At 56.9% G+C, this 23,646-nt stretch overlaps 12 protein-coding genes across 12 annotated transcripts; 4 read left to right on the forward strand and 8 right to left on the reverse strand.

The window, feature by feature from the left end:
- Positions 1–683: 683 nt before the first annotated feature.
- Positions 684–2,634, reverse strand: CORC01_10898 (DNA photolyase; the record flags this gene model as incomplete). The annotated part of the gene is made up of 2 exons (XM_022622525.1): positions 684–2,391; positions 2,462–2,634. 2 exons carry the CDS (start codon positions 2,632–2,634, stop codon positions 684–686), a joined length of 1,881 nt encoding a protein of 626 aa, XP_022470936.1.
- Positions 2,635–4,295: 1,661 nt separating this feature from the next.
- CORC01_10899 (uncharacterized protein) lies at positions 4,296–5,711 on the reverse strand (the record flags this gene model as incomplete). Its single annotated transcript, XM_022622526.1, has 1 exon — positions 4,296–5,711. The coding sequence occupies one exon, from the start codon at positions 5,709–5,711 to the stop codon at positions 4,296–4,298; it is 1,416 nt and encodes a 471-aa protein (XP_022470937.1).
- A 1,154-nt stretch (positions 5,712–6,865) lies between these two features.
- CORC01_10900 (uncharacterized protein) lies at positions 6,866–7,449 on the reverse strand (the record flags this gene model as incomplete). The annotated part of the gene is made up of 2 exons (XM_022622527.1): positions 6,866–7,194; positions 7,260–7,449. Coding segments are annotated over 2 exons (519 nt in total), but the record flags the coding sequence as incomplete, so codon positions are not given.
- A 1,040-nt stretch (positions 7,450–8,489) lies between these two features.
- CORC01_10901 (uncharacterized protein) lies at positions 8,490–9,357 on the reverse strand (the record flags this gene model as incomplete). The annotated part of the gene is made up of 2 exons (XM_022622528.1): positions 8,490–8,650; positions 8,811–9,357. The coding sequence occupies 2 exons, from the start codon at positions 9,355–9,357 to the stop codon at positions 8,490–8,492; spliced, it is 708 nt and encodes a 235-aa protein (XP_022470939.1).
- A 2,629-nt stretch (positions 9,358–11,986) lies between these two features.
- CORC01_10902 (uncharacterized protein) lies at positions 11,987–12,235 on the reverse strand (the record flags this gene model as incomplete). The annotated part of the gene is made up of 1 exon (XM_022622529.1): positions 11,987–12,235. The coding sequence occupies one exon, from the start codon at positions 12,233–12,235 to the stop codon at positions 11,987–11,989; it is 249 nt and encodes an 82-aa protein (XP_022470940.1).
- A 263-nt stretch (positions 12,236–12,498) lies between these two features.
- Positions 12,499–13,838, reverse strand: CORC01_10903 (uncharacterized protein; the record flags this gene model as incomplete). Its single annotated transcript, XM_022622530.1, has 3 exons — positions 12,499–12,665; positions 12,851–13,159; positions 13,553–13,838. 3 exons carry the CDS (start codon positions 13,836–13,838, stop codon positions 12,499–12,501), a joined length of 762 nt encoding a protein of 253 aa, XP_022470941.1.
- Positions 13,482–15,088, forward strand: CORC01_10904 (uncharacterized protein; the record flags this gene model as incomplete). Its single annotated transcript, XM_022622531.1, has 2 exons — positions 13,482–14,866; positions 14,938–15,088. Coding segments are annotated over 2 exons (1,536 nt in total), but the record flags the coding sequence as incomplete, so codon positions are not given.
- An 884-nt stretch (positions 15,089–15,972) lies between these two features.
- CORC01_10905 (uncharacterized protein) lies at positions 15,973–16,699 on the reverse strand (the record flags this gene model as incomplete). Its single annotated transcript, XM_022622532.1, has 2 exons — positions 15,973–16,270; positions 16,452–16,699. 2 exons carry the CDS (start codon positions 16,697–16,699, stop codon positions 15,973–15,975), a joined length of 546 nt encoding a protein of 181 aa, XP_022470943.1.
- A 1,105-nt stretch (positions 16,700–17,804) lies between these two features.
- Positions 17,805–18,092, forward strand: CORC01_10906 (uncharacterized protein; the record flags this gene model as incomplete). The annotated part of the gene is made up of 1 exon (XM_022622533.1): positions 17,805–18,092. One exon carries the CDS (start codon positions 17,805–17,807, stop codon positions 18,090–18,092), a length of 288 nt encoding a protein of 95 aa, XP_022470944.1.
- A 202-nt stretch (positions 18,093–18,294) lies between these two features.
- Positions 18,295–18,860, reverse strand: CORC01_10907 (uncharacterized protein; the record flags this gene model as incomplete). The annotated part of the gene is made up of 2 exons (XM_022622534.1): positions 18,295–18,717; positions 18,786–18,860. The coding sequence occupies 2 exons, from the start codon at positions 18,858–18,860 to the stop codon at positions 18,295–18,297; spliced, it is 498 nt and encodes a 165-aa protein (XP_022470945.1).
- A 289-nt stretch (positions 18,861–19,149) lies between these two features.
- Positions 19,150–19,983, forward strand: CORC01_10908 (uncharacterized protein; the record flags this gene model as incomplete). Its single annotated transcript, XM_022622535.1, has 1 exon — positions 19,150–19,983. One exon carries the CDS (start codon positions 19,150–19,152, stop codon positions 19,981–19,983), a length of 834 nt encoding a protein of 277 aa, XP_022470946.1.
- Positions 19,984–21,209: 1,226 nt separating this feature from the next.
- CORC01_10909 (BTB/POZ domain-containing protein) lies at positions 21,210–22,320 on the forward strand (the record flags this gene model as incomplete). Its single annotated transcript, XM_022622536.1, has 2 exons — positions 21,210–21,969; positions 22,016–22,320. 2 exons carry the CDS (start codon positions 21,210–21,212, stop codon positions 22,318–22,320), a joined length of 1,065 nt encoding a protein of 354 aa, XP_022470947.1.
- Positions 22,321–23,646: the final 1,326 nt, after the last annotated feature.

A 23,646-nucleotide genomic window follows, 5' to 3' on the forward strand; every position in this document is an offset into this window, starting at 1 on the left:
TGCTGGTGCCCCGCTGGCTGGGGACGTGCATCAAGTCACGGACCGGGGGGCAAAATTAGTCACCCCCACCAGCGAGTTTTACGCAGCGGCGTATTACTCCTGAACTTGGACCCTGCGTAATTCGCAGTCAACGGTACGCTCTTCACTGTCTGGGTCACTGACTTGCGAGCATCTTTTATTTGTCCTCGAAACGTCGGTGGAAGATGGAACAGTCATACAACGGTGACTCGGGTAGGCAGGCGTCTGGCCGCCTTCTGCTTGATTGGCAACCTTTGGCGACACCACATGCATCATCCGTACAGCTGTACATGAGGGGCCTAGGCCTAACACCATGTCGAAAGGAGCGGCTTGAATCACGGTCTTTGGCGTGGGAAAAGACGCTCTGGCAAACAAAACCCGCCCACGCATGTCAGTGCGACTTTCATCACCTGGGTCATTCAGAACCAACTTCAGAAACAACATTTTTCGTGCCTCGGTTGCCCAGGATCCATGCTGATGTGGTGGCCATGCGCTGCAGATACATTCACATCGGATGCGGACAAGACTCCGCATCGACGCCAATCCACCGCCTTGCGTACCGCCGCTCATCAGACCACGTCGTCCTCGGAGCTCCAGTGTCGGCTGCGGCTAGCCTGCAAAGGCTGGTAGTGTCTCCGGCTCTTCTCCGGTACGATGACGCCGGGCTACGACTTTTTCTTCTTATCGGCGTGCTGCTCAGCGCTGCCCTCATCGGCGCCGCGCTTAGCCGGCGTAATCTCGTTCCCCTTGGGATGTGCCGTCTTGTGGTCCTCGCCGCGATCAGCGCGCTCGCCGTCGTCGCTCTCAAACTCGTCCATCATCTCCGTGTCCTGGCCCGCAAAGAGCTCGCGCCAGCTGCCGTCCTGCACCTGGTCGTCGTTCCCGTGGAGGCCGACCCCGTACGCCTGCTTCATCGCCGCCAGGCACGCCGTCCTCCTCGTGTTGAAGTCGAACATGGGCTTCGGGTACACTCCCTTTTCCTCCTTCTCGCCGCGGCCCGTCACCCTGACGCCGGCCTTTTTCTGGTCCGGCAGCGGCGCCTTCCACGGCTCGTATATGTACTTGGCGTCCAGGTCCTTGAGCTCCGGCACCCACCGCCGCACAAAGGCGCCCTGCTTGTCCCACTTTTGCCCAAACGACACGGGGCTGTAGCACCGGAAGTATTGCGAGAAGAAGGCCGAGCAGCTCAGCCATTGCCAGTTGCCGGCGTTGCAGGCGGGCTCGTGGTCGAGCAGCCACTCCTCAAACACTTCGCAGCCGCGCTCCCAGTCAATGTAGCAACCGCCCCTCGTCAGGAAACAGGCGACCGAGTGGCGCCCCAGGTGGTGAATCCATCCCTCCTCGCGCAGCTGCCGCATGAGAGCGTCGATCCACGGGAACCCCGTCACGCCGTACTTCCACCGCCTGAACCACTCGTCCGCCTCCTCCGAGTCGACGTGGTACTCGCCCGTCACGAGGCCCGTCTCGTGGTCGACCTTGGACGGCAAGTGCCACGGGATGAAGCGGCAGTAGGGGTTGTTGGCGGTCTGCGTGAACTGGTAGCCCAGCGCCGCGTGCGCCGCAAAGTACATGTCGCGGAAGAGCAGCTGGCCCAGCAAGCTCTCTGGGACCTTTGAAGCCCCCTTGCCGTACTTGCTCACGACGTCCTGCACCCTCCAGTAGAACTCGCGCACCGACAGCGCCCCAAAGTGCAGAAACGGCGACATCAAGGTCGTCGACTGCGGCTCAAACGCCGCGGGGCTCGTCTTTGGCTTCTCAAACGTGGCCGTGTACTTTTTGTCGGCCAGCATCTCCTCGAGCAGCGCGAGCGCCCTCGTCTCTCCGCCCTTGTGAGGCGTGGTCGCCGACGGGAACCCGAGCTCCTCCATCGTCTCAATCGCAAAGTCTCCGTGGGGTCCCGCAATCTTCTTGTACGCCGCGTCCCCGCCCTCCGTCCTGTTCTCCGCGTTGAAGTCGGGCTTCGTCTCGGGCGGCGTCTGCTTAAAGTCCACGGGCATCTCACCCGGGTCCGGCAGCGACTCCGGCGCGGCAATGGGCTTCGCAATGGGTCCGACCTTGGCCCCGGCCGCCTGCAGCTGCGACATGGACATTGTCGGCTTGCCGCCGTGCTTCTCGACCACAGCGTCGCTGTCCCACAGCGTCCGCCCGCTCTTGACAATAACCTCCACCCCGGCGTCCCGGGCGGCCTGGATGACCACCTCGTCCCGTTCGCGACCGTACGCGTCCGTGTCCTTTTCAAAGACGAGGTGCGTCACCTTCCACGCCTTGAAGAGCTTGGGGAACAACGTCTGCGGGCCCTCGCGCAGCACGAAGAGCTTGGACTTTGGGTTGAGCTTGGTGATGCTCTCTGACAGGTCATTTTGACAGTCCAGTCTGCACACGGCTTTGTGTCAGTTATTTCGGGGGGCTTCGTTCATGAGGGAAGAGGGGCGTGGGGACAAACAGAAACTGCCACCGGTTCAGGCCCCCTCGGGCGCGGTACACATAGTGCGGATCCCAGGTGAAGATGGGCCACAGGGCGGCCGGTTCGAGGGCGAGCGCTGCCGCAAGGGCGGGCGAGTCGTGGAGCCGGAGGTCGGTCCGGAACCAGTATATGACGCGCGGGCCGGGTGCCATTGTGACTGTAGTGAACGTGGGCGGACGAATTTGTGGCTGTACGAGAGCGAGGTATGTATTGATGGATGGGCGCGCTGAGGCCGCGAATGCTGTGTAACGCAAAACACGAAATCACGAGTTATTTCACCTCAACTCCAACGGCTTCGCGAATTGATTCCACAGGGGAATGAAAAGGTAGGTCGTCGCGCGGCGCGTTCAAGAGAAAGGTTCCGCATTGCGACACAACGGGTCGCCCCATGCGTGCGCATTCTGCTCCGATGCAAAAATCAATGATGTCAATGACTCTAAGCCACGCGAGTTTTTGGAGAGCTGGGGCGCCACACATCCCCTAGTGTAAAGACAATTCTGGTGTCTCAGTCCCAGGGCGAGGAAAGGAAATAAAAAAGCCCGGACCAAGACCCGCGCGTGCCACTGGAGCCCGTCCAACGGGAAATCGTTCCCGCTCCTGCAAATCTCGCCAAAAAAAATTTAATTGGTGACATTGCGCACACGTAGACCGTGGTTAATAAGGCAATGGTATGGTTCGATCCAGCGGCACTCGCTATCCGTCACCCGTCACCCGTTTGCCCGTCCCTCCCGAAACTTTATTTGGAGGATGGGCGGCGGCTAATACCGAGTCGATGCCCGAATCGCGGCACCAGGGGGCCATTACCTTGCATTGGTCAATGGTCAATGGCCACGAACCGCGACTGTTGGAAATGGAAGATCCATGAACCCTGACTCGCAAACTATGCAGATCGCCAGGGCGGGGACCCTCACGATGCTAAAAATCCTCGAGGCGCGGGACAGACACATGACAAAGGTCAAGAGAGTCCCTGAAGAGACAGCGCGCATGCCTTGCCCATTTGCTCCCTAGATGACCCGGCTCGACTTCAACCGTGCCTTTATCGGGCCGTGTAACCTGAGGACTCGCGCCGCCAACCGAGGAATGCAGTGTCTGCGAGGATCGTCAGCGCCATCGACGCCAGGCAATGGGGCCATGCCTTGCGACACATTCCCCCGAAAGGAGTGTCAGCAGCCCTCCCTTGTTTGCGTCGTATTATGGTCAGATCATGTTGGAATGGGGAACCAGCTCCAACGTGTGGCGGCTGGGCTCAGTGTCACTGAACAATGTGAGATGAATGAGTCCGACACAAGGCGGCGGCCCGACTTTGAATTTTGTCTCCGTCTGGTACCTAGCGAGGTCACGGCGAAAAGCCCGCATCCGTTTGGAAGAGAAGCAGGACTGCCTCTTCCCGCTGGGACCTCGAGAGTCGACCCGGTGTCAAACTCGCGTCTCTCCATGATCATAATCCATAAAAGTTCCACTAAGGGTATATATAGATACGATGGGCAAATCGACAAGAAAATAAGAAATATGCAACAAATGGGATAGACACAGAAAAACGACCATCGTAGCGGGTATTCCTCGCTTTGTGAGGCCGTGATGAATGACTGCCTTGCTCGAGACCCGCCTGGCCTCGGGAGGTGAAGTAGTGCACACTCGATCTTGTACGCCTCTTTTCGTTAAAAGGGCCTGGAACCCGACGAGAACTCCCAATTCAAACACCGTCGCCGCCGTGTATTCGCCGATTGACCCATCTCCAACGAACGCCGTGTTACATTATGCTGCCGGTACCGGTTGTCTGTCTGCTGTCCCGTGAAGTTGGTGGGGGTTTCGTTCATCGCTGTTTCCTCGTCTTTTTGCGCTTGGCCGAGGCGCTTCCGCCGCCGCCGCCGCCGCCGCCGCCGTCTTCCTCGTCGTCGTCGTCGCTGTCATCTTGCCGACGAGTGTTCTTCCCGCCAGACTTTTCGTTGCCCTTTTTGATGGAAATGAGACATCCCTGCTCCTTGAGACGCTTCGTGAGGGGTGTGCTGGCCTGCATGCCCGGGAAATCCTTTGCGCTGTAGACGACAAATATTTCGCTCATGATGGTGGACCGGATGGGAGCTTTCTTTGCCATGTGCGTCGGATCGACGACGACCAATACGAATTTGAGACGGAATCTGCCCGGTGTGCGAACTGACATGTCGGGGAAACAGAAGAAGCAGCCTTCATTGCCGTTTTCATCTTGGCCCACAAAGGGCGACGATACCAGCGATCCCATGATGCGCTTTCCCGGCCTCAACCCTTCGTCAGGCATGTTGGTCTCATCCTTTATTCCGGTCTCGTCCCAGATACTGCAGTGGACGACATAGGCGGGGTGGTGTATCTTGTTATACAGCTCGTCAGGCGTGAGGTCGGGGTTGTTTATCCTCAACTGGACAATGGGTGGTGGATCGATGACTCTCCTGTCTCTTTCGCCGTAGCCACAGCACCTGGCCGCCATGGGTTGTTGGCGGAAAAAGATCTCGTACTCGTTTTGGACCACCTTGACCTCTGATTCCAGGGCGCGGTGGAGTATCCTTCGGTCCTCGCCGCCGCCGCCGCTCAAAAGATCCTCAATCTTGACTCTTTCATGCTGGCTCGTGGCACTCCACGATGTTCTGGCCGTTGGGATCGCGGACCCAGACCGCACCGCAGGAATTCTCAGGCTGGGCGGCGTGAAAGGAATGGCGACTTTGCCTCCGCCCTGATAGTTGTCGTTCAACACGCGCGGGGCACCCTGCGGCATGTGCGGCATCTGTGGAGGCTGATTACGCTTGAGAAAGTGCGCTTCTCTCGCCGCCTGGTACTCGTCAAATGGTTCACTCTTGGTCGCAGACAACGTCGGTGATGGGCGTGGCGATTCCTGGGGATAGCGGGGCATGGGAGCTGCTCTGTACGGGTCGGTAAGCTGTGCGGATTGAGGTGGTGGCGGTTGGTAGTGTTGGTACTGCGGTGGCTGATGGTAGCTGGGCGAGGGAGGTTGGTGGTATTCGCGCTGGTATTGGTAATCAGCACGGTAATATGAGGCTTGATGATACTCGTTTTGGTGATATTCGGGCTGCTGCTGTGTGGCGGGCCTCGGTTGCACATTCGACTGCCCATTCATCAAGTGCATTGGAGGTGGGAGCCGCATTGGCTCGGGTTCGTAGGCGTAGTGTCCGTCTCCGGCTGACCTGGGCGGACCATACGACGAGGGCGAAGGCGCCCATGAGTTGTGTCTTTGAGCCATGCTGTCTACTTCAACTGATGATGTGACGAAGTAGGTTCCGCTGTGCAAAGGGAGGTGGGGAGAATGGTTTTGACAACGGCTACAATAACGTGTGCTGCTCCTGAGAGTGAGCTGCCCTTATTAGCATCAATGCTCGTTCCGGCGCGGGGCCACCCTTCCACGTTCTCGGCTCGGGGGTGTGGCGGCCGGAGCGAACTCACAGTGGGTGGAGAGGTCTCAGATCCGTACTCAGCCCTTGGGAGAGAGAAAGAGAGAGAGAGACGTTCAGCTCCGGATGCGCTCGGTACGATTGGCGTGGGTCAAGTGAGGATTTTCGGGTCTCAGCAGGACTGCAGATTGGAAGAAAAACGGCGTCAGATGGAAGTCAGACCACGCCCATTGGGAGCGCCTGCGAAGGGACAAGGATCGAAGAAAACGAGTCGAGGGTACTGGAGGCTGACGATGAACCGAGAGGCGGACGGTAGCAGAGAGAGGACTCTTTTGTCCGCTGTCTTGCGCAATGGCGCTTCGCTGCTTGGCGGACAAACGTCTACAAAAGGCTCGTGACAGAACAGAGACACCTCGTTCCCTTTCCTTTTTCGCTGTCCAGACCACTGGTCGAAGGCGCGCGGTTGAGACACGGTCTAATCGTTATCGGCGATAAACAAGTGCGGGCTTTTGCTCGATGGATTGGAGCGGCTAGGTGTGTCGCCGTGAATTGAGACGACCACAGTCGAGCCGGGAAGATCCTTGTCCAAGTTGGGGCCAGCAAATTTAGTTCGATGGGAGCACCCAGAAACCGGGAGGAACAATCAGCGGGACGATTGACGTTCGAGTGGGCGAGACAGAACGGAGTCGACTATGGTGTCGTTTGGCATGCAAGACGGATGAATGTTTGTGTGTGAGAGGCGGCAAGTTGACGGTCGGATCAGGCCAGGCAGTGTCGGATAGGGCGAGTAGGCGTCTGCGCAGGTAGGCGTGGGCGTTGGCGTGGAAGGGTGTGCGGTGTTGGGAGTGCGACCAGAGCGAGGCACAGGTAGGTGGTGAAGGGAAGAAAAGGGCAAGGCGACGGGTGGTGGGGGGTTGTTGGCATGTATATGAAGCTGCAGACAATCCGCAGTGCCAAAGAGAGAGAGGCTGTACAGAGTATGCTGGGTCTAGAGTCCCTGTTCGCGCTACCCGTCCGGCGCGCACCGCTTGTGTAGGCACGATGATTCCCCGTTGGCGCTTTGGGTCCAGGAGGAGAAGCGAGTAGAGCAATCGGAAGAAGGAAGAGAGAGGAGAGGAGAGGGAGAGGAAAAGAGCGCAGGCGAGCGAGGATCAGGGCCGACCAGCATCAGCACGCGGCATCCGCAAAACACCAGGTGCAGTGTTGGCTTGCCTTGTCCTGTCGAGGAGGGACCGGGATCAGGCCCCACGTCGGACAATGTGATGGATGGGTGAGAGAAATTGGGGCCTGGTGTCTTTTCTGGACTTGCCGACTTGTTGGACGCGAAGGGCGAGCGAATAAAAGAGAGGATGGTGGCCGGCAAGAACTGGACGTTTAGTTGCGTGTCAGAGGTCGGCCACTGCAAGTGAGTGAGGACTCGAGATTCAGCAGTAGAGTGAAGTGACGACGAGATGGGAGGGAGGCATTCGTTAGGAAGATTTGGGCGCAGCGAATTGGCTGAGCAGAACAAGCAGCACAGAAAGACGGGGTGGTCTGGTAGGCGGCGCGGAAACGGATGGGCTTAGGGACACCCCGGCTCTGGCGAGCCAGGGCCAAGAGTTGGACGAGGGTGCGGTTCCAGTCCGGCGACCAGGACAAGGACCGGGATCATGGGTTCGACCAGGGCAAGACAGGAGGCGACATTGGCGGACGGCTGGGGAGTCGGGATGGTGGCTGTCGAGACTCTGGCCGGTGAATGGTCCGCGAGGGTGCCGCATCGCACTCGGCCTCCGTCCAGTTGGGAAAAAGAGAGACGGGTGCATGGGAACGGAGCTTGGAATGCAACTTGGTTGAAGGAGACACAGTCGAGGGGAAACGATACGTACCGTCGAAGCACTGGATGGGCGACCAGGCCTGATTGGACAAAGAAGAGGAGAAAGCGGGAGGGCGAGGTGTGTGGGGAAGGCCCAAGGAACGTTCCCCGCTGGCGACTACTGCGGTGGTGTCTGCCTGAGCCCTGAGGTAACCGGTCCTCGGTCCTTGGTTTCTGGGTGCACTTCTCTCATAGCAATGCATCGCAGACTCAGCGAGCGTTGTGCAACACACCGCACGCAGCAGGATAGTGCAAAAGCAAGGGCTCCATTGGCATGCAGAACTGCGCATGCGAGGCTCCAGTGGACGAATCAGACGGTGCTGGACGTCTTGTCGGAACTGCAACTGGGGACTTGGGTGTGCCGGGGCGCCTTGGACAATGCAACGCGGCCATGCACGCCTTAAACCCTCGAGGGAAAAGACTCGAGGGCTGGTCCCAACCGCCAGTCGCAAACTCGTCTCTCTCTGTGCCTGCTCCTATCCCTCTCAAGGCAAGGGGACGACCTCGCCCTGGAGCCCCTGGCCCGGAATCGCCACACGTCTATATTTACCTTGCATTCTGAGGACGGAGTACGGAGTATGGCTACGAGATATGTCGCCGACGTTGGTGGACTGCTCGACATGTGCTCATCGCCAGGTAGTCAGCATGGACTTGCAGTATCTCGCCAGCCTGGAAGTTTGCGGGGACGTGATGGCGCCTTCGGGCCCGCTAAACGACGGGTGCATCCATACCTAGCGGCCGCCCACTGACGCCAGGGGCCATGCCTACACTACCTTTTCTAGTGCTCAAGTCTCGAGATGGCCCGCGCTACGAGCGTGTCTGCTGGAGCCAAACGCAGGTGTTCCCATCGTTCCCAGGCGATGGCGGGTAGATAAACCTCGAGTGACGCGAAGGCCTGCACCGAGCACAATGACTGAAGCTCTTGAGGCTTCGACGGTGCTGCCGGTGCGATGCAGGGAAGTGACAGCATCCCCAACGGCCGGGGTTCTTCCTTCTGCAACGAAATTGGAACCGGGGCTCACCTCACCATCCCGGCCCACGCACTTTGCCTCCCTCTTCCTGCTGGCTGCTGCACTCCATCATCCAGACATGGACGTACGCTTCTGGAATACAATTCGGCCGCCCTCAAAAGGCACCAAGGCCTCCCACTGCGCCGCGCCCCTCAGCTGACCGAGACTGAGCTGATGGCGACTTGGTGAGCGCCGCCTCGGGCGAGACTCTGTACTTTGTATCCGTACCCCCGACGTGCATGTTTGCTTGCTGACCTTTCCTTCCAGATCTGCCACTCGCACTCGCTCATGTCCCTCGGCCAGCAAAGAACCAGCCACTGTGTGGAGATTGAGATGCTGCTCAGCTTCTCGTCGCTTTCTTTGCATCCGCCGCTGCCTCTGCTGTGCCACGCGAGCGAGTGTCGTCCACGAGGGCAAACCACCCAGGCCTGCGACTGCCTCCTCCCTTGATGAGCGAGTCGCCGAGGCAGCCAGACACCAGCAGAGCGCGCCGGCGGACGGGGGCCCTTCGTCCCAGCCCGGCCCGCTCCTTTTGCCCTCCTGCTGTGCATGCTCGCCCTCCGTCCGCTGCGCTCCTTGACTCCACTTCTCAACGTCCTCCGGCCATCCAGCAAACACCCTTCTCAATCGAGGCATTCACCCGCACCGCTTGCTCACCCGATCGACGCTCCCCTGTATTCCCTTCCGTCGGCATGTCGATAGTGCTCGGCCTCTTTCACCATCCATTGGTAATGATCTTCATGCCTTCCTGCCGGCTCTTTTCGACAAAGTCTTCACTTGCAACGGAGCTTTTGCGTCCTGGGTTCCTCCGACACCACCGCTCACCAAGCGAGTTGACAACGGGACGCGTCCATTAGGCTTGTATGACTGGCACGATGCAATCAATGGGCCACCAGGGACGAGGCGGCACGTCGCCTCTTGTGCATTTCGATCGAGACCTTTTGAATTGTTCCCGGGTCAATCATTGTCCAGCATGCAGCCGCCGCATGCAACAAAGCATTCCGTCGTCAATCCGATGCGCCATGACGGGTCCCGGCAGCCACCCGGAACCGGTATTGTGGCGGCTGGAAGAATCCCTTCCACTGTAATTGACATTGTGTTAAAAGGGATCTTTTGCCCACTGGGCGCACCCGCAGCTCATCAGCTGCTGAGCAGAGTAGGCACAACCTATGGCCGCCGGCGACACGCGATGCTACAAAGACCCAGCCAATCAGCTACGGTCCGGGCCAAAGAAGGATGGACCAATAGGGGAAAGGAAGCCGGGGTCCTCCCGCCTCGTAGTGATTTGCAGTTCTACAGCTCTGGGCCATTGGTGTGGACGCTGCCCAGCAGATATGCGACGCTGATTCCGGGTTCCTGTTTGCTTGTCAAGGCAAGGGCCGCACACCCAGGGTGCGACCGGGGTGGGTGGCAGCAAATCGAGTTGGATAAAGTTGAGCACATCGTGCACATCTCCGGATGACAAGAGTACCTGGATTTCGGGCCACATGTTCGGATGCACGTCTTCCAGACGGTGGTCTCGGTTGTCAACGAGCATCGCCAATCGGCGTCGACACGGCCGGTTGGTGAGACAAGACCAGTCCTTTGCAATTCGTTTTCTGTTCTCTGACGTTTCTCTAGTGGCGCTGCTGCATTCCATACCTGCCGGTCACCTCTCACCCGCGTCCGCCAACCGAGTCGACGGTTCCCATCGCCAACCGCGGGCGATTGCAGCGAGCGGACGGTGCACACAATGAGGAATTGTCCATGTGGCGGCCAGCCAACAGCAAGTCGACTCTGGGAGCTGGCAGTTGCACGCCAGTTACGCCAGCTGGTGACTGTCCGCGTATCTTGCCGTGCCTCTTGGCGACAAGACTCGTCCCATTGTGGGGTCTCGGATACACACACGCCCTCTCTCTGCAACTCGCACTCGTCCCCACCCACACACGCTCTCACGTCGACTCCACTCTTGTTGGTTCTCAGCTGTTGGTGATTGTGTTCACCTCTTCTGGCAGGGGTCCAGGGCTTCCTCCGCTAAGAACGTGGTAAACGACGGGTCCGTCATCCCGCCAATCTAGCTCTGACAGTGACGCTCGGTCCATGCCAGTTGCGCTGGTGTGTAAGACAGCCTTGCCGTTTCGGGCCAGCACTTACTTCCAACGACGGCGAAGCCACAAGCTCGATTCTTGTGCCTCATGGCATCGACGCGCGAGGCTACGGCCGTTGCAATGGACCACTGTCTCGAACCCCCTCTTTCCAAATACCTTGTCGCGGTAGTCGCCGCTCGTCGACCATGACGAGAAAACGCGGCAATGAAACGCTGGTTTCCTCGATTCGCGGAGTCAGTCTGCGCTGAGCAACTCCGCAGCAAACAATAGTACACAAAGCGGAAAGAGTCCGGCCTGCTCCATCTCGTGCCTCGGTCGTGGCTCGTTTCCACATCTCATCTTTGCACTGTCTGGTGACAGTCGCTCGGGTCCTGACCGGGGCCCTGCTGCCAACGCATGCGTTTCCTTACAACGGTAAAATGCCCGCTTCCAACAAAGCAACCGCCACCAATCACCGACGCCGCATCCTACCCTCCTCCGCAATGAGGACCACAACAGGTCAATGAGGCGCCTGCGTCGCCATCCACGCATCATGGAATTCGTCAATGCCGGTGGTGGGTGGCACAGCCGAGGCCGGGATGCTGCACCCAGGCACCACCTCACGGAACCCGGGTGAACCACAAGATGACGGAAATCCGGCCGGCGTTCTCGAGAGCAAATTCTGCTCGCCCGCATCCATATCCAGCCTCGGCCGTCACAGCGCTCTGCCAAATTACTTAGACGCCGGCATGGATGGAACCAGTAAGTTTCTTTGCTGACTTTTGCCGTGCCAACTGCCTGACCGCCGCCATCCAATGCCGAGCGCTGGTTGATCGAGGCGGGCAGCTCGACCATGCGGTTGTGCGATTCCTCAGCCCCGATCTGAAACAAATCATGGAAGTCTTTACATGCGGACGCATGCAAGGAGTGGCAGAATTGTTCTCGAACTTTTGAGGCATTGTATGCGTCTTGGCCAAGATGGGGCACAACAGGCAGGGACCTCGGTTTCGTGATTACAAAGGTTACCTGATTATGCCCTTTGCCCGAGGTGATTAGTGGCATTAGACCATTATGCCACGTCCTGTAGATCGTCGGTGCTGCCTCCACGACACGGTAAAAGTGGATATAACGTGATCGGTAGAATGCAGGCCTTGTCAATGTAAATAATCGCCGTGGATGGGATAGAAGTGGCATCTGTTCTAAAGCACCGAGTCCCCCTTTGTCACGCCCCTCCGCTGTCGATAGCCATGAGCTCGAATTATGTGATCCATGAGAACCTTGCCGTTGGCGGTGGGTGAGCTAAAGGAGGAAGTGAATACGTCGATGAGATCTGTAAAGTATTGAGCCATGGCCTCGGTATCGCTGTCGACGTCGGTGGTGGTGTTGTGGGCACTGGAAGGTTCACCCCCTATAGGAATCGAGGAAACCTCGATGGGAGGCGTCTCCATTGTCTCTGGTTGACTTGAACTTCTCTCGTCACTGCTTCTCAGAGTGCTTGGTTGTGGTTGGGCTTGGGGTAGACGTAGCACTTCTTGTTGCGCGAGGGGCCTCGGCCAGGGCGATTGATGCGGTTGCCGAATCTTGGCCCTTGTACATTCGATCAGTCTAGTAGGCCTCGTGTCGGGGGCACCCTAGAGGTAGTGCTTCGGCTTGTTCTGGCGCTCCCGCTCCATTGTGTTGATTGATGCCCTCAACTGGTTGGTTACACCTGCTAAGATAGGATCAGGCGAGAGAAGGGCGTCTCGGCACTCTGAAACACCATCGCAACAGGTGAGTAGGTGGTCACGTCTGTTGAACGTAGAGTCGAAGGGGCACATGCGTTGCAGATTACGGCGACCCTCTGGATGAGTGCGTCGAGCACCTGCTGGCCTGGCTTCCCTGGATTCTCACGGGCAATTGAGCGATGGGTGGCAGAGCTCTTACAAGTAGTTCACGCGGCCAAAGTGCGGTTCGAAGTGTTCCTGTATTCCCCTACACAACTGTTGCTGTTGTACTCGTCGAGGTGCTCGGAGCCATTGGCCGAAACTCTGCCCTTGAGCATCTTGGACAAGGCACCGGCATACTGCGGCTTTTGAAGCCAGGCCCCATGAAGACGTCATACTTTTCTTTATCGTACTTGAGGTCGTTGGAGTAGAGCTTGGTGACGTCTATGAACTGACGGATGGTTGGTGTGATGTTGACGGTGGCGGTGCGCTGGTACTGCTGGGTGTCTTCGAATCGATGCTCAATGGTCGGTTGATGACTCGAGGAGCAGTAGAACGGACTTGTGGGTGTTTGAATGGTCGACTGGAGCTTTGAGCGTTGCGGAGGAGGTCGGCAGTCAAGACGTCGTCTTGTAGGTTCGAGGCAAGAAAGGATGGGTTGGCGGTGAGCTGATGAAAGTTCGCAGTCAGGAATTGGTCATAACTCTTATTGTCTCTCTCGGATCGAAAAACGCCAGTGAAACTCGAAATCCAGATACCTTAGTCTGGAGGCAGGCACACTTGTCGTGACGGCCCCACCTTCCTCCTCTCACTTTGCTCTTCCTACCTACCTTTCCTGTCTTCTCTCTCCACATTCCTGCATACCTTCCCATTCAACTTCAGACAAACACTGCAGCCTTTTCCCATTTTCGAGAACAAGTTTTGAGAAAAAGGTGAGTATGACTCGTCCCTTTGATGAATTCTGGACAGTGACGCTAATCGCCGATATAGTCAGCCATGGAAATTGAAGACGCCTCGGCGCACGAAACGAGATCGCTCTGCGTTAGATAGAGCTGAAGACACCAAACGAGCCCGGCAATCCTCGCCCATAGCCAAACCCGTGTTTGGCCGCCTCCAAGTGACCGCTGACGCCGATGGTGTCAACGAAGTCACGAGCCGCTACCTTGGCCAGGCGGTCGTCGACCACATGTCGGACAACGTGTTCGCCTTGTACGGTCCACGCGAGCAGGCCCACGAAATGCTCGACAAGATTATGAAGTATGGCAACGGTGCCGTCTTCTCCTGCGTCGCCCGCTTTGTCCCATGCCCTCAACCATCGCGAGATGCACAGCATGAGCAAGTTGTTCATGCTCCAGCTGTATCCCCGGGTCACGATCTTCCCGAGCCTTCTCCTCCTCCTCCTCCTCCGCCGCCTCGTCTTCCGAATTTGGAGATGGAAGTAGCTACTAGTGGACGTTTCAGGCGATCTTTATCTATACAAATTAAAAGGGAAAGGGGCCTCGAAACCGATGGGCAGGCTGATCGACAGGCCGCTGGTCTAATCGAAAGTCGCCAGGTCGAGCGACAGGCTGGTCAACAGGCTGGTCAACAGGCTGGTCAACAGGCTGGTCAACAGGCTGGTCAACAGGTCGTTCGCCAGGCCAATCGCCAGGCCGATCGCCTCATCGAAGGTCGCCGCAGTGATCGCCAGACCCAGCAACACACTGGTCAGATCGAAAGTCGCCAGGCCGATCGCCAGATCCAGCAACACAGTGGTCAGCAGAATTCTCGCCAGGCCAGTGGTCTAGTCGAAAGTCGTCAGACTCATCGTCAGGTCCAGCGACGCTACGGACAGAACGATCCTCTGCCATCCATGGAGTCCCCGGGAAACATGGCTCGTCGCTCCTCGCACCAAATTTACTCCAACTCACCGATCTCTGATGAGCAGAGGCCCATATCGTCGAGGGCTCAGCGGCGCCGCAGAAATACGCGTGGCCAAAATCACCTGGTACACAAGACGAGACCAGACCCCCACACTCACGTGCTGCTGGAAAGGTTAGACTCTGGCCTTGCCGAATTCGAGTTCTTGAAGAGGGACTCTGACTGCAGCCACATGGTATGTGGCAGCTGCTCAGGCGTGGGCCACCACCTCTTGGACTGCGTTTGGCCCGACTCTGGAGGCGATTTGGTGGGCTGTCCATTCTGCAACACCAAGGAGCACTTCATGGACTTTTGTCCGCAGCAGCCGGTATTCACCAACTTTCAATGGACGCACATCCTTGTCTTTCGTCGAGCCAACAAGCCCCCGCTCAGGACCAGGCGCAGCTGGTTCTCTTATGCCAAGATTGCCGACGATCACGCCGCTGGTGTCGCTGTTGATTTCTACTCTGCAGATAAGTGGATAAAGCTATTGTCGAAGGATTCCCGTGGACAAAGGACTTTGGGAGGAGGATGCTCAATTCCAGCAGCATGTCGCGTTACCCATGGATCGGATACAACTACTACCACGATACCACGGCCCAGGAGTCTTTAACAAAGGATCCAGCGACGGCAAGTCACTACACCGTGCTCAGAAGCGACCATCTGGAAAACGAGCGGTTTGTGGAAAACCGACGCTAATCAAGACAGTGTCTTGAGACTGGGGTCTTGGGAGGTTGCCACAGGTCCGCCCGCGAGGCGGTGTCTCGAGGTGTGAATAGAATCAATGCAATTGTCTTACCTCATGATTTCAATACTTGTTTAATGTAAAGTCCCGTCTCTGGCACCCTGTAGAGATGTGTTCTCGTTCCACAGTGATAGATGTTGCCATGGCAGCTCGAGGATGTGATCTGGTAAGTTCATAGGTCTATTTTGTCTGCATATATTCAAAAACGAGCGTAGTCTAGTGGCTAACCACTTGTAATCGCCCTCTGAGATATCAGATTGACAGCGGCCTGCGTTCGAGTCATCTATGGTGACTTTCCTTTTTCTATTTTTCTACCAAGTCTACCTTTATGCTTCTACGGTCATCGAGCATGGGCGAGAGTGTGCTCTTCTAAAGCACCAGGGGTACCCTTTGCAGAAGAATGAATTGGTCACGGCAGAATCCAGACTTTAAATGACTTTGTATTTCATCGCCATGTAATGCTAGCTGTCCCTCGGCCCATACCCATCTGGAAGAAAGGCGCCTAGCTTAGAGCCAGAACCGTTTTGGAGGGTTCGGAAGTGGGTCTGTATGCACTGTAGATCTGGGGATGTGGGTGGAGTGGGACTCGTTGGGCAGGGATTGGCTGTGTCAGGTACTGGGGCTTCCAGGAACGGCAGGAGAGAAGGCGCTAGGTACAGCGTTGGTCCCTGAAAGCCCCACCGGTCCCGTCAGATAACCTTACCTGCCTTGGCACGTTGTCTAATCAATCCTACCTTGCATCGCAATGATTCACCATATTACGGACAAGACCTAGGCTATAAACTTGGCAAGGACAGGAAGAGAGACAAGACGGCAGTCTAGGGGGTGTTTATTTGGTCTATTTGCTTGCAGAGGCATCACTCGAACCAGTAGTGCTATCGCCGCCCAAGTTCATGCGCTCCTGGATGAGCTGCGTGAGCTCATGGAGCTCTGCCCACCAGGTTCCCTGCTCTACGGCCTCATTGAGCTGGTCTTGCAGCACCTTTAGGTTGACCTCGGCTTCGGGACGGAGGCTCTCGTTCCAGCACTTGTCCATGGCATCGATAGCATCCGAATCCTGTTCAATCTCCCGAGCAACGGCGAGGATTTTGTCATGGCAATCAGAAATCGCCTCCATGTTGGCCAAGAACTTGCATCTATTGTCCTTTGAGACTCTCAGCCAGACAACTTGAGCGCACAAAGACGTCGAGCTGTGACTTGAACAGATGGGGGCCACTAGTCCCGGATCTGCCGCCGCCCTCGGCCACGTTGAAGCCGTCCTGCCACAGGTAGGAGCGGGCGAGCGGGATGAAGAGCCTCTCGGCGGCGACGAGCTACGAGGCGTTCCAGACCTTGACCACGATTCTCTGCGTCAGCTCCGGCTCGAGACCGGCATGTCTCAGCACGGAGAGCAAAAAGGCCAGAGGCTTGTTGACGTTGGCGAGGCTGCCGTTGACGTTGTAGGCCTTGAGGCGCGTGGACAGCTCGGTCGAGCAGCCAATGTACAAGGGGTTCTGGTGCTGCGGTACCTTGACAAGGTCTGGTCCTGGGTGCTGTCCTTGCCTGCGGCGAAGGCCATTGGCCATCTTTCTCGCCTTGGCCACGGCCTCGTCATTCTTCAGTGTTTTTTTTTCCCCAAAGAATAGACTTAACTCAATGCGAATGCTTTCATTGTGTGTGTGACTGTCACTGTGTCCAAAGTAACTCAAGTGTATAAGAACAGTCCATGTCCTCAAGTATTTGTGAGAGTCAAAGTAAATCGTCCACCTATTTGTCCATCGTCCCTCGCTACCCTTGGCGTCTGTTCGGTCCCTTCGTGAAAAGCTATTGGGACTTCTGAGCGTGTTTTCGTGACACGCCAGACTGGTTGAGATGGCGGCCCACGTGTAGTGCGATGCGGCGTCAAATATGTATCCTATTCCGCTGTGCCTTGTCTGGCCCCACTTGTCCCCGGGCTGACATCTTCCAGCCTGACGCAACTTGCTCATTGCAGCCATCACTGGCCTGATCCAGACCGTGGTCTATTGCGAGTAGAGTCCCTCAGCTTAGACAGCTGTGACGGCGCGTGTCGGTGACTGTTGACCGTCCCTCTTCTCTTTCCTAGCTGTCTTCCCATCGCTTCTTTGACGTTATCGTGGGAAACAGGCCTTAGGGTAGGCAAGAGCAGGGCCCACAACTGTCACGAGATCTGCTACGTAGCAATGGGCATATGAAGTGGGTAGAAAGTGGCTTGTGTTAACCCAAAGTGAGTAAGGATAAGAAAAGACGCTATTTATCGGGTAGAAGTAAGGGCCACATTAAAAAGTACGTGGTAGACAGCTTAGCGTGTGCTGATATGAGTCAGGTTTCGTGCTACTCATCAACCTCTCGCCCGCTCACGCACGTCTTTGATATCAAATGAAGTTGGAGGGTCGGTTAAACATATGGATGCAATATCATTATGGTACAAGAAGGCAAAATTGTAGTTATTAAGTATGAAAAGTATGATAAGTAATTACTAAAAAAAGGAAAAAGAGAGTTAACAAAGTCGACTCGAACGCAGGCCGCTATCAATCCAATATTTCAGAGGGCGATTACAAGTGGTTAGCCACTAGACTACGGTAATAATTATTGAAGAATATCTATCACAACGTTGCTCATATACCCTGGACATAGACGGCGGACAATTTTCCTAGTTTCATCGAAGATACCATGAAGGAGAAGCAGAAGAAGGAGGCCAAAGAGAAGGAGGAGGCCCTGAAGGAAGCCACCCGAATGGAAGCCGCCAGAAAGGAGGAGGAGGCGAGGTCCAAGACCCTGTCTGTCCACGCCGCGCCCATGGAGGCCCGACCTGCGTTAGCCCAGGTGCCCCCCATGCATTATGGCGCCCCGGCACCGGTTCAATACCAACAGCCGGCTTATCAAGCCTCGCCCCCTCCCGTGCCCGCGCCGGCACCCCCAGTTTCCTCGTGGCAGCAGCCACCTCAGCAGCAGTACTAGGTTCCAAGTGCCCAGCGGCAGCAGCTGTCCCAGCAGCCGCCTCCGAAGTACTACAATCACTTGTTCAAGATAGTCATCACCCGTGTTTATGCTGTATTCCATATTTCCCCCTAAGCTATCCAGTTGCCCGAGACGTAGAATCTTGGGTCGCGTTTCGTCCTCATCATGGCGCCATTCTCCTAGGACGGAGCCGTTACACTACCTAAACATAGCGCTGATACATAGGCCTCTGCTCGTTCTTACGAGGCAGCATGTGGTGGAATTCGTACCCAAAATTGGCCGTCTCTTGGAGACGAGGCACCTCGAATGCCTTGGCCATGGTCTCGGCATCAGACAAGAGAACAACGCGGCAGTTGGAAGCGTCATTGTTGCCAAAGTCCACCCCATCTGGCGTCGTGTTTGAAGATCCAAAAGGGTCGTCCGCGGGAAGAACCGTCCTTGGTACACCTGTTTGTGAGCGGAGACGTTTCAGCTCCCTCTCCAAGTCGCGAATCTTTTGTTCGCTGACCCTGAACAAGGTAGCCTTGGACTCCACCTGGCCTCCCAGCTCTTCATTCTCAGCCATGAGTTGTTCTTCTCGAGCCACGCTTGCCGTCGTCCGCCATCGACAGTCGGCACTTCGTGCCTATTGAACCCATGCTTTGCAGCAGAGTCTGTCAAGCCCAGCCGGAGCTGTGTCAGCGCTTCCTTGACACTCTCGGTGTGCGCCTTTACGCTGTCGAACTTGAGTGTCGCGGCCTTACGGCCGAGAGCATCATACGCCCCCATATTTAGGGGTGTATTGATGTTTGTGGGCATCGTGTAATCAAATAACAAGCAATTGATAAACGTGGGAGTGATGTGCTGCTGGGAAGAGGAGGTCGGGGACAAGTTGAAAGCCAAGTTGTAGTCGTGGGTCAAAAAGGGGAGAGGAGCGGAGCGAGAGATTGTACAGCGAGTGGTAAAAGACCAACGTGGGTAGGGGGGTGCCTTCCTACTTCTTCTCTGACTTGCCGCTGCCTTGCCACTCTCCAACCTCAACATCTCTCCCACCGCAACCGGCCAAAAGTTTGAAATCATGCCTGACAGTGATATTCGCGACCTGGGCATCGGCCGCGCTGAGCAGGACAACTTTCTGATAGGCGCTTGGCCGCTGCGCGATGCCGGTAGAGATGCCGCACACGGCAAGGGCCTCTCGGGAGTCTATTGCTTGGTGGTCATAACGCGGCCCATCAACACCAGACTGTCGATCCAGGACCGCAAAGGTCGGGCGAGAGAGGCCGAAGAGCTCATCTCCAAATTCATGTCCCTGGTCTGGCACGATGCCCTCGCACCCGAGCTGATCAACGAATTCGCCAGGCACGTCACAAGTCTACGGTTCGCAGACTTGGTCACCATGGAAACCATGAATTCGACATTGTGGTCGCGACCAGAGCATCGACTGTACGACCACATAGTCTTCAACGCCCAAGGCGACCCGCGACTGGCTAACGAAGAGGCGGCAGAGACCAGCTACGGTCACGTCACTAGCCACCCCCAAAACATGGGCGAGACGATACAGGAGAAGGCGTGCGAGGTGGAGCATCATCCAGACGGCACCAAGAGCTGTTTCCTGCCTCAGCCGCCCAAGTACATTCGGATTTTGTATGACCCCTTGGACGGCGAGGGACACCCCCTCAAAAGCTTTCAGACAATTCAAGTGAGAGATGTGCGTCCCGAAGAGGACCCAATCGACGGTGGTGGCGACCGAACGCTTCACTCGTACATTCTCCTCTTGGCTGTTCGCCGAAGGGCACAAGAGGCCGAGCCCGACTGCATTCGAACTTTCTCGATGGACGGCATGCCGATTGAGCCCCGGGTCCAAGCCCCCTACACAAACACAGACTGGCACGTGGGCGAGCCCGGCCACTGATACTTCCTGCTCTACCAAGAGAGCCGCTGGCCACTATACGACCCGGACGACGATAGAAATGAAATCTTCCCCGACCTCATGAATGAGCAGGGTGCCTGGGAGAAGGCGAAAGAAACGATGGAGCGGTACAAGTCGGATCACCGCGTCGTCGCTGGGAAGGGGGGCGACAGGTCTCCCAATGCGTCAGCTGGCGCCACGAGTGATGCAGACAACGGTTGAAAGAATCAGGCGCATTCTTGATCAATCTGGGGGGAGGGGGTCCGAGTAGCTCGTGTATGAAGTAATGGAAAGGGATATATATGCGCCTAGGCGCGAGTATCCGTTTATGCCCATTATTATTATGCGCCTCGTATCTTTACCCCCATGGCTGGCAACATTCTCGTCGGGATACAAGGTATGTATTATGTGACGCTACTCTAGCCTTGGGCCTCGTGTTCTCCAACCACGCACTCCCTTGCCTTTTTAAAATGTTGGGTTAAGAATCCCGTGTGTTGTCCTCTTTCGACTCGGGAACCGCTGAGCGACGCTCGGTGCGCTTGGCGGGTTGCTCTTTATTAGAACTCGCTTCTTTTATACCACAAAAGGAATCAGCTGATAAACATCTTGATATTGCCTAGTATGCCGGTCTGGTAGACCATTCCCTGAATTATACGTCGCTCTCCTGCATCCCGGGAGGCCGCGGCGTGTGGTTGACAATGGATCAAAGACTACCCATCGCATTTGTAGCGGTATATACCGCTGTCGTCTCCATCATGACCAACATCAGCCATCCGACGACCCAGAAATGGGACGACGCGGCGCCTGAGCAGTGACAGTCGAATTGACTTTGACCCAGGTCGCAAAGCCTCCGATGCTCGAAACAGCCTTTTGACCAAGACTGACTAAACATCATTGCCCGCCCGCCAAAGACACACGGAGCCTAGCTGAGTGCGCACCCAAAGTTTCAACCGGCCCAACAAGGCTCGCGTCAGCAGGCAAGACTCAGAGGACCGCATAGGCCACACGACGTCCCGCTGGGGAAACCCGGCCAGGCTCCAGACTCAATCGCCCAAAAGCAGCCTCGGCTCTGACGCCATTCAGCGAGCTGAGTCGGGGAAAACACCACCAAGGGATTCTTACTAGTGCCCGGCGTCTCATCCGAGCCTGAGGGGCCTGGGTGTTCCCGGCACAACAGCACCAAACTGACTCTCCCCAAGGAGTTTGAGGGGAAAGGCTAAACGGTGGCGATGGGTTGGGGAAAGAAAACACCGATACACGCTCTGCTCGGGGAAAAAAAAAACGCGTTTGTCGCAGTCTGTCCATCGACACCAACAATGGACCACTCTCTCAGCAAGCACATGGTGATCGACAAGCCGACCATGGCGGCCCAGGAAAAGTTCTTTGAGGTGCGCTCGCCCGCGAGCTTCGCGGCGCGGATGTGGTCGCGCAACTACAGCGGCGTGCCCGTCGTGCCGGACGGCGACGTGATTCTCGTCGTGGGGCTCGGTGAGGAGACGACAGAGCTCCGCGTGGACTCGCTCATACTGAAACGGGCGTCGAGAGTATTCGGCGCGATGCTGGGACCGCGCTTCTCCGAGGGACAGAAGCTGCTGGATCGGGAGTCGGAACCCGTCAAGATCAGCCTCCCGGACGAGGACCCCGAGATCATGGAGCTCATTCTCAACATCCTGCACCACCAGAACTCGCGCGTGTGCCAGATCGCGGCGGCAGACTCGATCCTCGAGGTCGCGGTTGTCGCGGACAAGTACGACCTGATTGACGCGCTCAAGTATGCGTCACAGACCATGCTACACTACCACGAGCCGTCGATTGATCACTTGACCGTCGGAGACTTGTGGAGGTTGGGCCTGGCGGCGGGCCTGCTCAACGAGGCCAAGTCGTTTGAGAAGATCACCCGCATGTTGGTCTGGAACCACACGGTGCCGTACATACAGCTGGTGGACGCGGAGGACGTGGTCGACATCGAGTTTGCGCTGCGAATGTGCTGTAAGTTGAGCGCTTTGCTGGAAGGAGTCTGACTAACGACTGCCAGATCTCCTCGAAAAGGAGAGACAGGACCTCAAAACCTCGTTGCTGATGCACCTCTTGCCCATCATCTCGACCGGCAACCAGCTCCGGCTCGTGGAAATCAAGGTTGACTCGGTCGAGCACTTTGACGCGTGGCCGGAGCTGATGAAGTTGTTCGGGGCCAGTCTGAAGGAAACGACAAAGTTCGCCGAGGGATTGGTCTTGGCAGACCGGAGCCGTCGTGCTGCCGGACCCAGTTCGGACTTTATGAGGCACTTCAAGGCCCGCGGAGGCATACGCCTTGCCGATGCACGGCGAGGACGAGACTGACCCGACAAGGCTGCAGACTTGGCTTCTTTCTCTCAGCGGGATTGCATGGGTTAGGCAGGGTGACATTGGAAATTCAAGTTTATTTTTTTGCGACGGGGCCACCGTGAGTGACAGCCGAGGTCCTTTCGGTGATTTGCCAGCCGCTCGGTCAAACGCCGACGGGTGGTGTCAAGCCTGCATCCGCCGTAAAAACAAGACTGAAAAAGTGCGCCTCTGCCAAGTCCAAAGGTCCGAGGTTCACTTGATAAGCTGGTCTGCTGTTCGCTCGCGATCAAATGGGAATCTCGCATGGCCTTTCGGGACCCAGATTTCATGGGCTGACCAGCCCGAAAGTGGAGTGCGGCGGTCCAGGCAATCAAGCAATTTTACAGATTTTCTCAAGAGCCGCCGGCTCGGGAGCCAAGCAGGCCAGGCCTGCAGGGGCCTCCCGGCTCCGAAGACGTCTGGTGAAAGATGCAAAGGCTTCGCAATGACGAAAAGTACAACAGCCCTACTGCTCGAGTAGACATACACGTCGTGCTCGTCGCAAGTCTCGGCCGATGCACCGAGTCGTTCGAGCGCGTCTGACATTGCCCGAACCGGCACGCCTTGTTGCTCTCTTATCACCGGGCCTGCTCTCCTCCCTACCGTCTGTCCAGATCTGGGAGGTCCGTAAGGTGTAGCGCCAACAGACGATAAGCCCCTGGACATCAGTTTGTCCGTCATGCAGCCGTGTCGTATGTTTGTGGGATGCCATTCGGGCGGTATTCGTACCCCTGGCCATGACCCAGTCAAACATTTTAAAGAGAGTCGGCCTCCTCGCAGAAATCCGGCTGCGCGTGCGTGCGCGTCGTTTGGAGAGGGAGACACACTTGAACCAAGCCCGAAACGAGCTGTCGAAGGCTTTGTAATAATAGGGGATGGAGCGCGACAATAGCCTCGAAATCCGTTGGAGTTGGATGGGTTGCACCTCGGCACGGTGGCCAGGTCCACCGACATCCCGGACGGTGGGTCCCCGTTAGCGAGCCGCCAGCCCATGAAATGTCATCTCTGGCGCGTTGCCTCGGCGGACTAGGCCCGGTGTGGCCGTCCCCTGGCTCGCTTAACCCCGTCATTCCGCCGTGCATGCGGCGCAAGCGGGTACGTATCTGAAAAAAAGGACGGAGGAAAGAAAAACAAGTATCGATCTCGAAAGCACCTGCCATCGCACATCTCGCACAGTTCCTGCCCCAATCCCGTCCTGTGAATCCTGTCAGACTGCTTACAATGCAGTTTCGACACTGCCACTAACCCGAGCCGGAGATAACTGACCCTCCGCTGGTGTGTTCCCGGTCCAAACGACCGACC

This window comes from Colletotrichum orchidophilum (assembly GCF_001831195.1).
Source record: "Colletotrichum orchidophilum strain IMI 309357 chromosome Unknown Scaffold_112.1, whole genome shotgun sequence".
Lineage (NCBI taxonomy): Eukaryota > Fungi > Ascomycota > Sordariomycetes > Glomerellales > Glomerellaceae > Colletotrichum > Colletotrichum orchidophilum.